Here is a 12122-nt window from a genome sequence, read left to right as displayed (position 1 = left end):
TCCGTCACTTTTTTCAGGTCTTAGCTTTCAAGTGAGGCGTTACATTGTTGCTCTCCAGTCGAGAAGCTTTTAGATTTGGGTAAAGCCCAGTATAAAAAAACATGAATCTAAAAGGAGTATGCATGGAGTATGGTGTACCACAAGGTTCAATTTTGGGACCATTATTACTTATTATTTATATTAATGATTTTGCTTCTGTTTCTGCGACCACCTTTCCCGTTCTTTTTGCTGATGATACCGATCAAAAAAATAATAATAAAAAGCCGAACTGGGGAAAATGCACTCGTTATTGTTAGGGCGGGTGGTAAAAGGTTAAAATATGTATTTGTGGAAGTGCACAATTACGCTAATTTGGGCCAGGCTGGTCAGAGTCCAGGGCTGTTTTTCAGTCCCAGTCCGCCCCTGCTCGCTGTGGCACGAGTTCACCCAAGTAATAGCCTATAATTATTAATAAATAATAATAAAAATGCATCGGTTTTATATAGCGCTTTTCTGGACACCCTGGACAAGTAAGAGTACATACATATATGGGGCGGATCTAGAGTAAAGTAAAGGTCTTGCCACCCCAGCTGCCACCCGTTGTCATCTGCTCTAGAAGCTACTTGGGTGCTTAAAGAGGCTCACTCTCAGCTAGTATTTTTTTTTTTTTGACAGGACAAAGAATTATAATATTATTTTTTTTACAAAAGTTTACATTTTACCTGAGTTAGAAACCCCCGACTTATATTCTGGATAATGCTACTACTTGTGTAGCCTATAATTTTGGGGGGCTCAGTTTGCATCTAAAAGGAAAAAATTGCCTTGTGATCAAGCAAAACTTGCGTACCCCCAATATAAACATTCGACATTGCCACCCCAGAAATGATCCCTGACCCTGCTTGCCACCGCGTTATTTTGTTTCTAGATCCGCCCCTGCAAATACTTAATTTTACTATTGTATTGTACTACTGCATGAATAAACGACTTACAAAAGTAGCTACTTCAAAAAGTTACTAAAGTACATGTGTAATGTACATGTACTTTAGCCACAGTACATGTACTTTTTGACGACTAAAATTGGACTAAAACTAAATTAAAAGTTTCTAATGAGACTAAAACTATGACTAAAATGTCCAGATATTTTAGTCGACTAAAATAAGACTAAACAAAAATGAAAATGAAGAGACTAAAATCATCCGAACTTCTATTGACCGTCTGAAAGAGCCTCAGATCATTTAAATTAACTGCCAAATGAACAGGTCTGTGCTTTATTCATGTGGAAGCAGCTCCATGAAGTTGAGGACCTTGATTAAATATGATTATAATGAATATTATAAATGCAAAGTCGACTAAATTAGTCTTAAATTTAGTCGACTAAAACTAGACTAAAATTGCATAAAAAATTGACTAAATCTCGACTAAAATTAAATTGCATTTTAGTCAAAAGACTAAGACTAAAACTAAAATAAAATATGTTGTCAAAATTAACACTGACTTTAGCTGATGTAGCTGAGTACTATCCACCTCTGACTGTTTGCCCATAGTTATTTTCTTCTTCTTCTTCTTCTTCTTCTTCTTCTTCTTCTTCTTCTTCTTCTTCTTCTTCTTCTTCTTCTTCTTCTTCTTCTTCTTCTTCTTCTTCTTCTTCTTATTGATTGACTGCGGAATTCTTCCGCAGTCAATTATTGGTTTTCATGTTCTTTATTATTATTCCTCTTCCATCTTTTTCCCGATTTTCTAGAGCTTTCAGCACCTTCATGCTTTGTGCAATTTATGCAAGTTATGCATCAAAACGTTCCGCATGTTGAGGAGAAGGGTGCTATTACTTTTGGGACTTCTGCAACTTACGGTTTTTCCGCAATCGGCCGAAATGTCGGAGATTTTCCCCATTGACTTATAATGGGGCTGCCGCAAATCCATGCTTTTCTGCACTTTTTTCTGCATTTTATGCAATTTCTGCACTTTGTGCATGTTCAGCTTCTGCAACTTGTGGGTTTTGAGAAAAAATTGGCCTTTTGCAGTTTTCCAGTTTTATTATACGAGAGTTTGAAATTTTTGCATTGGTGTGTATGGGGGAATCCAGCCAATCAGGAGACTCCAGGACTTTCAGCCATTTGTGCAGCTTCTGCCAATCAAGCACTGAGGCCATTTCAACAGTTTGACCAGTTTATGGAATATAAAAGTTTATGCAATATTAACAATTTATGCAAATTAACCACTTTATGCATTTTAAAGCGTTTATGCAACTTAAGAGTTTATGCCATTTAGGATTTATGAATTTTAAAGAGTTTATGCAATTTACATAATTTATGCAAATTAACCCATTCATGCATTTTACCACTTTATGCAGTTTATACAGTTTATGCAACATGACATTTTATGCATTTTACCAGTTTATGCAAAATAGATTATGCAAATTAAGCAATTTATGCAATTTGAACAGTTTATGCAATTTCTGCATTCGCTTCCCGCAATTCCGCAGTCAATCGCAATGGCGCAGCCATTGCATTTCTAGTTGATTGACTGCGGAATTCTTCCGCAGTCAATTATTGGTTTTCATGTTCTTTATTATTATTCCTCTTCCATCTTTTTCCCGATTTTCTAGAGCTTTCAGCACCTTCATGCTTTGTGCAATTTATGCAAGTTATGCATCAAAATGTTCCGCATGTTGAGGAGAAGGGTGCTATTACTTTTGGGACTTCTGCAACTTATGGTTTTTCCGCAATCGGCCGAAATGTCGGAGATTTTTCCCATTGACTTTTAATGGGGCTGCCGCAAATCCATGCTTTTCTGCACTTTTTTCTGCATTTTCTGCAATTTCTGCACTTTGTGCATGTTCAGCTTCTGCAACTTGTGGGTTTTGAGAAAAAATTGGCCTTCTGCAGATTTCCAGTTTTTTTATACAGGAGTTTGAAATTTTTGCATTGGTGTGTATGTGGACCTGTCACATTAGTGTGTATGGGGTGAATCCAGCCAATGGGGAGAGTCCAGGACTTTCAGACATTTGTGCAGGTTCTGCCAATCAAGCACTGAGGCCATTTCAACAGTTTGACCAGTTTATGGAATTTAAAAAGTTTATGCAATATTAACAATTTATGCAAATTAACCACTTTATGGATTTTAAACCGTTTATGCAACTTAAGAGTTTATGCCATTTAGGATTTATGAATTTTAAAGAGTTTATGCAATTTACATAATTTATGCAAATTAACCCATTCATGCATTTTACCACTTTATGCAGTTTATACAGTTTATGCAACATGACATTTTATGATTTTACCCGTTTATGCAAATTAGATTATGCAAATTAAGCAATTTATGCAATTTGAACAGTTTATGCAATTTCTGCATTCGCTTCCTGCAATTCCGCAGTCAATCGCAATGGCGCAGCCATTGCATTTCTAGTTATTATTATTATTATTATTATTATTATATTATTATTATTAACCTTTTGTAATAAATGTTCAAAAAAGCGTATTCCTGCCGCTGCACTCCTCCAACATTACACCAGGTGGCAGTGTTTGCGCTTCTGTCGCACAGCGAAGAAGTCAAAAGGTAAACAACAATGGCGGCGCTGTCACTTTGCAGACTGTGCACCATGAAAGCAGCTGAAGAGGCGTAAATATACAACAATGAAACCAAATAATACAAAACTAATGCGCCTTATGTGACACCTCCCGATCCAAAATGTCAGCTTTAGTAAGAACGTGCTCTCACATTTTGCAGAGACGGAGCGCGAGCACTCTGTCATTCAAGACACTCCGCTCCTCATCGACTACACGCGGACTCCTAAAAAGAGCGACTGCTAAGTTAATAGGACTCCCAGTTGTTCAAGCTAGACCTTTTGTCGTGTCATTGCCCGCTCTAAAGAACAGCGATGAGTTTGTCTTCGGGCGGGATGGGGAAGAAGAAGATGATGAGGAGGCTGAAGATTTCATCCCGGACAGTGAAGTGGAGGAGCTGTTCGAGGCGCAGGGGCCGCTGGGTTTAGGGGACAGGCACCACCGGGTCTTCATTGTGCACCCTGATGTGAAGTGGGGCAGCAAGAAACAGCATCTGACAACAGGTAAGGCATAGGCTGGACTGTAGAGGAGACTCAGAGGAATTAGCATGTGTTCTGTATCTCCCCCAAACTTTAGAGAGGGAGATGATGAAAAATACTTGGCGGTTAGCAATTGCCTTTGATTCACCATGAAAGTCCCAGAGGATTGCTGTTCCTTGCATGTTTTAGTGGTCTGGGAAACAGGTGCACCAGGAGGAAACTAACCCAGGCGCAGAGAGGAATGCAAACTCCACACAGACAGACTCAGACCTCACCTGGGAACTTCTTGCAGTGAGAGATGTCAACCACTATGCCACTGTACAGGTGTTCATTTTACAGTACCCTTGATACATTGTACTGAACTAAATTTAGTACAAAGTATTGTAATGTGCTCTGTAACAATGTGTAATAACTTATTACATTATGTACAAACTACTAATACATATTATTCCATTGTGTAACTAACCCATAGGTACAAGTTATTACACATTGTTACAGAGCACATTACATTGTACTAAATTCAGTTAGGTGCAATGTATCATGGTACTGTAAATTAAAGTTATACTGCATCCTCTAGGACAGGGGTTCTCAACCTGGGGGTCGCGAGACAGATTTGGGGGGTTGCCAGAGCACATAGATAAAATATATATTTTAGTATTATTATTATGGTGTTGTAGCATACAGCTATTTTACCAGGGTGCTATTATTTGTTCTAAATTTAATTCATTTTTGTTTTAGCCATTGTTTTTTCTTTGTTTTTTAAGAGTTATATAGGTTAACCTCTTAACTCCCGCCTGAACCGAGAGGATCTTTTTCCTCACGTCATCAGATTTTTTTCCATCATTTTTTTGTTGGGTAGTCAACTCATTTTTGTAAGTTTTTCATCATTTTTTTGTAAATTTTATATCCAATTTTTGTAGTTTTTTTGTTACATTTTGGTCATTTTTTTGTCACATTTTTGTAATTTTTTGTCACATTTTTATCACACTTTTGTCATTTTTTTGTCACATTTTTGTCATTTTTTCGTAATTTTTTTGACAATTTCTTGTCAATTTCTTGTGACATTTTTGCCACTTTTTCATAAATTTTTCGTCACTTTTTTGTCAATGTTTTCTCACTTTTTTGTCACATTTCCATCATTGTTTTCGTCTCAGTTCTGTCGCTATTTTCACACCTTTTTTTTCAGAAGCTTTTGGATTGGGGTAAAGCCAAACTGGAGAAAATGTGCTCGGTTCAGGTGGGAGTCAAGGGGTTTTTCCCATGGTCTGACACGGGTGGGGGTCACGGTCCTAATTAACTGTTACAATGGGGGTCGCGGCTCTAAAAGGTTGAGAACCACTGCTCTAGGATAATCAAGGAAAACCTTTCATTACCTGGATACAAACCGTTGAGATGGGAAAAAACAACAACTATAAAGTCCAATATTGTAACACTTTGTCGTACTAATGATTCTGTTGATTACTTTGTCCAGCTGCGTTGATGATGGCTGAAGCGGAGGGTCTTGTGAACACTTTAGAAAACTGGAGAGTTGTGGATAAGCTCATTCTCTCCACCAAAACGCCAGAGAAGAAGAGGATATTCGGCAAAGGGAACTTCCAAGTCCTCACAGGTACGACATTGAATCACCAAACCAATCTTAATTACTTTCCTAATTCCCAAATTTAAGTCAAAGGACAACAAAGAGAGCCCACATTGTGTATAAACAGATAATAATTTAAGTGTCCAGTGTTATCTAAAGGCGATTTTTAAATTAATAAAGTATTGTTCTTTTTTGTCTGTTAGAGAAAATCAGACAAACTCCAGGAATCTCTGCCGTTTTCGTCAACGTCGAGCGTCTCTCTCCTTTATCTGAGGTGAGCGTTCATCTACGTTTATGCACAAATATAATGTCGTCACTCTTTCATATTATTTGCTTCTGATTCAGAGGGATCTGGAGGAGGCCTGGGGAGTCAAAGTGTTCGACAGATACTCGGTCGTCCTGCACATCTTTCGCTGCAACGCCAGAACAAAAGAGGCAAAGCTACAGATCTCACTGGCAGAAATCCCTCTCCTCAGGTATTACCCTGGCGTAACTTATTCATTACCTATTGAGGAATGATTTATTATTCACTGCATATTTTTTCATACTTTGATTTGTTTTCAGGTCGCGACTAAAGAATGAAATGGCCAACTTGGATCAGCAGGGCGGGGGATCGAGGTACATCGGTGGTTCAGGTAACATTTAAAATCACATCATAGCTCCTCTTAGGTTTTCTACATTTCTACATGCGCTTGATGAGCCTCATTTAAGATACGTTGTCTTTTTGTTCTGAACATATTGAACATAATCTGCAAACCCTTTTGGTAAACATAGTAGAGAACAAAGAGAAAACTCAAGTTATTTTATTGTGTTGAAACATTATCTTGGCTACAAACTCCAGGATGAACTCCACCAAAGTCAGATTGTTACACAAGTGTATTTCAACCTGGATAGACTCAAAAAAAGACAAAAGCAGCGATTAGGAAGATTTATTGACGTGTGTATTAGTTTTGGCGATCAGACCCCGGCGGTAACATCGATGTATGAAAGTCAGTATGGATGAACAGCTTGGAGTTAGGGATGTCTTCCCCCGGAGCCTTGACACTGGTGATGGTATTGAAGACCCGTGAAGATGCAGCAGTAGAAGCCGTGGGCAGAAGTGGTGGAGAAAGGGCGGAGGAGAGAAGCGAACGAACCATGATTGCTGGGGCTTAAAAGTGGGACCGAGGGCAATGATTGGCTGCCACAGAGGTGCGGCTCTTACACTGATGGGCTGAGGTAGAGGTGTGGCCCTCTCGGTGATGATGAAATTAGTCTCCCAGGTTGAATTAACGCCTAGGCTTCATTTGAAAGAGAGCTCTTCTATTTTAATCGAGTGCCTTTTCTTCAGTTCAGTTTTACCCAAATAAAAAAGCTCACAGCTTATAGGCCAGTCTAACACCTCATTTGAAAACTGATCTAAACTGATCTTTTTCCTTGTGCCACTTATTCATCATTTTTTTGTCACTCTTTTGTTGCTATTTTTGGGTCTCTTTTTATTGGATTTTTGACCTATTATTGCCACTTTTTCAATATTTTAAAACTTTTTTTGTGGATTTTTTTATCGCATTTTTGTTGCACTTTTTTTTTACTCATTTGTTGAATTTTTGTGACTTATTTGTGCTTTTTTGTTGCATTTTTATCACATTTTTGCATTTTTTTGTCCTTTTTTGTCAGCTTTCCTTTAGTTTTTGTCGCAATTTTGACGCTTTTAGCTTTTAGCTTTGGGTAAAGCCGAACTGGGAACAAGTGCTTGGTTCAGGTGGAGGTTAAGAGGTTAAAAACTCCTGCTCTGTGTTTGCTCAGGTCACAGTTTAAAACGTTCTCTAATCTTGTTCCTACACTGGCCTCTTGTGGCTGAAGCCTGTGCCGTTTTCTCAGACTTTCTTTGTTTCCAGGGGAGACGTTGTATGAGGTGCAGCAGCGGCTGCTGAAGGAGCGAGAGCTGAAGATCCGTTTGGCTCTGGACAAACTGCGGAGGAAGAGGCACCTGCTGCGCTCCCAAAGAAAACACAGAGAGTTTCCCGTTGTCTCTGTTCTAGGATACACAAACTGTGGTGAGGAAACTTGTACTTGTTTTGTCTGTGTAATGGAATTAAGTACATTCATTTCTATTTTCTTACTCATAGGAAAGACAACCCTGATCAAAGCTCTGACGGGTGACATTGGTCTCCAGCCCAGAAACCAGCTGTTTGCGACTCTGGACGTCACGGTTCACGCGGGACAGTTACCGAGCCGCATGACCGTCCTGTACGTGGACACGATCGGCTTCCTGTCCCAACTGCCCCATCAGCTCATCGACTCCTTCTCTGCGACGCTCGAGGACATAAAGCACTCTGTGAGGTCACGTTTATGGGAGACATGGAGGGTTTTCCGAGCGATACATCATCGTTCTTTTCTTTCGTCTTCATCAGGACCTGCTCGTTCACGTCAGAGACATCAGTCACCCAGAGACGGTCAACCAAAAGGCCAATGTGCTGAATGTGCTAAAAAACCTCCAGATCCCGGACGCTCTGATGAACTCCATGGTCGAGGTGCACAATAAAATCGACCTTGTTGAAAAGTAGGTGCATTTACATTCACATAATTTCCATAGATGTGTAACTCTTTGATTTTCTACATAGACTGCTTTTAACCTCTTAACCCCCACCTTAATCTGTTCAGCATTACTCAAATCTAAAAGCTTCTGGACTGGAGCCTACAGGCCAGTGTAACTTCTCATTTGAAAGACCTACAAAACTGACTTACACACATTTTTTTCCATGTGTTCATCTCCTTTTTGACGCTATTTTGCAGAGTTTTTGGTCACTTTTTTTGCTCTTTGCTGCGCTTTTATTGATTTTTGTGTGTGGCTTTTTTATTGTTTTTGTCACATTTTATCCACTTATCTCGTTGACTTTTTGCCAGTTTTTTTATTTCTCTTTTACTGATTTTTGCGCCTTTTTGTGTGTGTTTTTGTCACAATTTTGCCACTTTTCTCGTTTAGTTTGTGTCACTTTTTTGCTGCACTTTCATTTTTTTTGTGTCACATTTTTGGGCCTTTTTCTGGTCACTCACAAAAACAAGGACGAAGCTTTGATGAGTTTTGTAGGTCTGAGCTTTCAAATCAGACGTTATACTGGCCTAAGGGCTGCAGTCGAGAAGCTTTTAGATTTGGGTAAAACTGGAGAAAATGTGCCCAGTTATGGTGGGGTTAGGAGGTCAAAGGCGCATTATGTTTTTTGTTATGTGAAAAATAACGTTGACATTTGTGCTGCTTTGACCTTGTAGTGACTCAGTGGCTGTATGAGTGGTCAGCATGGCGCCTTTACTTTCCATCGCAGTGGTCTCTAGGGCTGACGGACCCTCTCACGAGAAAACTTACAAAACATCTGATCCTGGAGCGTTGTAGAGACCACTGTTACAGAGAGTTAAGGCGCCATGGTAACCAAGGGCGGACTGGGACTGAAAAACGGCCCTGGACTCTGGACCAGCCTGGCCCAAACTAGCGTAAATGCAACACTTCCACAAATACATATTTAACCCTTAACCGAGTGCATTTTCTCCAGTTCGGCTTTACCCAAATCTAAAAGCTTCTTGACCGAAGAGCAACAGTGTAATGCCTGATTTGAAAGCTAAGACTTACAAAAGTGATTGAAACTTTTTGTCACGTTGTCGCCACATTTTTGCCATGTTTTCGTTGCTTTTTCGTCATTTTTTTGTTGTGTATTCGTCACTTTCGTATTGTGTTTTTGTGGCTTTTTTGTTGCTTTTTTTCCACAGCTTTTTTCCATTGCTTTGTTGTGTTTTCGTCTCTTTTTTGTCATGTTTTTGTGGGATTTTGTTGCTTTCCTGGCACATTTTTGTTGCTTTCCTGGCACATTTTTGTTCCGTTTTCATCCTCATTTTCGTCGCTATTTTGATTCTTTTCTTTTAAGCTTTTAGATTTAGGTAAAGCTCGGTTAAGGCGGGGGATAAGAGGAGAAAATGGAAAGGCCAGACCGGTGGCCCAAGAGCCAGTGGCCCTTCTGTGCTCTTCCAGAATGGACATATGGCCAGTCCGCCCCTGATGTTAACCACTCATACAGCCACCGCGTTACTACAAGGTTAAACACGCACACATATCAACTTTTGTTTTCACATAAAAAGTTGCATAATGCAGCTTTAAATACATACCTAGACAAACTTACAAAATGGGGATGTTTTGCTCACTTGAAAACAACATATAAAAGAACCCATATGTATTTTTCTCTTTAAGCTATGAGGCCACTGAACCAAAAGTGTTACCAGTATCGGCTTTAAAGGAGCACGGCCTGAACACGCTGAAGAGAGTCGTTGAGGAGCAGATTGTAAACACGACTGGAAAACACATTTTAGATCTCAAAGTGGACCTCAGCACGGCACAGCTAAGGTAAACATGTGTGGTTGTGGATTTTCTTGCTCCTAAACTGGTCTGATTGTCGTTCGTCTGTTTATTCGTAGCTGGTTGTACAAAGAGGCCACTGTTCAGGATGTGGAGGTGATCGCGGACGAGGGATCGGCTGTTGTTAAGGTCATCATCTCCACTGCCGCTTATGGACGCTACAAGAAACTGTTCAAAGATGGCCGACGGTGAATGAAATTACGGGTTGTTTTATGTCTATGTTTATGTCTATGTCAGCCATGCCCAAAGTCAGGGACATCGCGGCCCCCTTGTTGATCAGAAATGTTCTCTGGGCCCCCCAATAACAATAATTTACTCAACTCAAAGAATTTTGTTGTTGTTGTTATTTTACAGCTAAAATGACATTTAAAGCAACATCTTACAATGATTGTAGACAAAAAAAACTGTTTTAAAGTAAACCATTTTAGCAAATAAATGTATTATTCCTTTTCAAATATATTTTTTTCAATGTACTTGTTGAGTAGACAAGCTTTGGGGGGCCCCCTGTAATGACTCTATGGCCCTCCAGGGGGCCCCGAACCCCACTTTGGGAACCACTGGTCATGGCCACTAAACCTAAGAGAGAAAAGTTGTTTAACCGGGCACATTACTGTATCTCCAGTTTGACATTACTCAAATCTAAAAGTTTCTTGGAAGAAAAAACACGGACGAAAACACAACAAAACGGTGAAAAAAGTGACCACACGGTAACATCGCAAGGAAAAAGATCCCTTTAGATCAGTTTTTTAGGTCTTAGCTTTCAAATGAGACATTACACTGGCCGATAGGCTGTAAACTCTCCAATCGAGAAGCTTTTAGATTTGGGTAAAGCTGGGTGGTAAGAGGTTAAGACGTCATCTTTACTGGTTGCACAAATGACCCATCGTAGAGAATTATTGACAACTTAAACAACCCTTTTCTGTGATGGAAAACTCCTGTACGACTGAGAGCCTACACAAACACTGACCTAAAACACAAATTGGAGATATTATGTGACTTTGAATGTTTGGTGTCAAAATGCCTTCTCGGTGTGAAATGTATGAAGCAGAACAAATCGGCCGTAGGACTGAGACATTGTAAATAAACCATTTCACAACAATGTGATTTGTAAGTTCATTTAATTCTCCACATTAAGACGTTCACTTGTTACAGCCACAGTCAACGTGCAGAACATCATGTAACAAAGGTTTCATCCCTGACTGTCTTTAAGATTCCACTGAGCAGATTATTGCATAGATTCTGTTAGTACAAAGTTAGTTCACAGCTGTGCCTGGAAATAATCAAATATAGTTAAAAATCCATGAATATACAGGACATCAAATACTGGTGGTTTGAGTGTAAACAATAAAAGAAGGGCGTAAAATAAATCAAATAGAGAAAATAGTAACTAATGAGATTGACAGGCCTCTCAAAGTTAACCTGATCATTATTTTACATCTCCAAACTTTACTCTTCAGACCCATGTTTGTGGAAGAACATCACCATTTTGGACGCACCATTATAAGAAAACAATACCAGCTTCCCTTGGGGTGACAGAAGAGACTAGTAACTTTGCACCTGTGTTTGTTTCATGTGGACAAGCCCAGTAATTAACTCTAAACCAGGTCAAAACATCAGGATTTTTGTCAGATTCTCAGGCCCCGTGGATTACAACCTATTGACCTGTGTCGAGACAATGTGCAAGAACGCAATAAGGAATAACCCAAAATAAAGCAGAGAAGATTTGAATTTAGAATATATTGCTCCAAATAGCTTTCCCTCTTAAAGACAGTTTTGTAAACAGTGTGTCAGAAAGTTTTTTTAAGATCGGTACCATGCGTTAAAGCCATGCCAAGTTAGTATAGGGTTTACATAGGCAGAAACAAGTCAAATTTAATGCTTTTAATGCCCAAATACTAGAGATGCACCGATCCAGCTTTTTTACTACCGATACCAATACTGGGGTTAGAGTATCTGCCGATATCCGATATTTACCGATACCAACAGACTTTCTAAAAAGTGGCTTTCTTTGAGTGAAAAATTCCTCCTCCTTTCTCCATTTTGAGATCAATAAAGTCATATTTTATTGTCATGATGTCACAGATCAGTTATATATATTGATAAACGAATGGATAAACATTAAACAAGAATCACTGGACTTT

At 39.3% G+C, this 12122-nt stretch overlaps 1 protein-coding gene across 1 annotated transcript; it reads left to right on the top strand.

Moving 5' to 3' along the window:
• Window positions 1-3532: 3532 nt before the first annotated feature.
• On the top strand, window positions 3533-10189 carry gtpbp6 (GTP binding protein 6 (putative)). The gene is made up of 10 exons (XM_079574944.1): window positions 3533-4045; window positions 5493-5630; window positions 5804-5874; window positions 5946-6076; window positions 6165-6235; window positions 7478-7636; window positions 7709-7917; window positions 7994-8142; window positions 9817-9969; window positions 10041-10189. The coding sequence occupies exons 1-10, from the start codon at window positions 3667-3669 to the stop codon at window positions 10171-10173; spliced, it is 1593 nt and encodes a 530-aa protein (XP_079431070.1). The 5' UTR covers window positions 3533-3666; the 3' UTR covers window positions 10174-10189.
• Window positions 10190-12122: the final 1933 nt, after the last annotated feature.

The sequence above is a fragment of the Gobius niger genome, assembly GCF_951799975.1.
Source record: "Gobius niger genome assembly, chromosome: 17".
Classification (NCBI taxonomy): domain Eukaryota; kingdom Metazoa; phylum Chordata; class Actinopteri; order Gobiiformes; family Gobiidae; genus Gobius; species Gobius niger.
Note: the sequence above shows the minus strand (reverse complement) of the source record. Positions and strands in the feature narration are given on the sequence as shown.

Excerpts from the sequence above, each read along its gene's own strand:
- gtpbp6 (XM_079574944.1), top strand. The coding sequence starts at position 3,667 with ATGTCAGCTTTAGTAAGAACGTGCTCTCACATTTTGCAGAGACGGAGC. Across the intron at positions 5,875-5,945 it reads GTCTCTCTCCTTTATCTGAG|AGGGATCTGGAGGAGGCCTG; the intron begins GTGAGCGTTCAT and ends CTTCTGATTCAG. Across the intron at positions 9,970-10,040 it reads CTCAGCACGGCACAGCTAAG|CTGGTTGTACAAAGAGGCCA; the intron begins GTAAACATGTGT and ends GTTTATTCGTAG.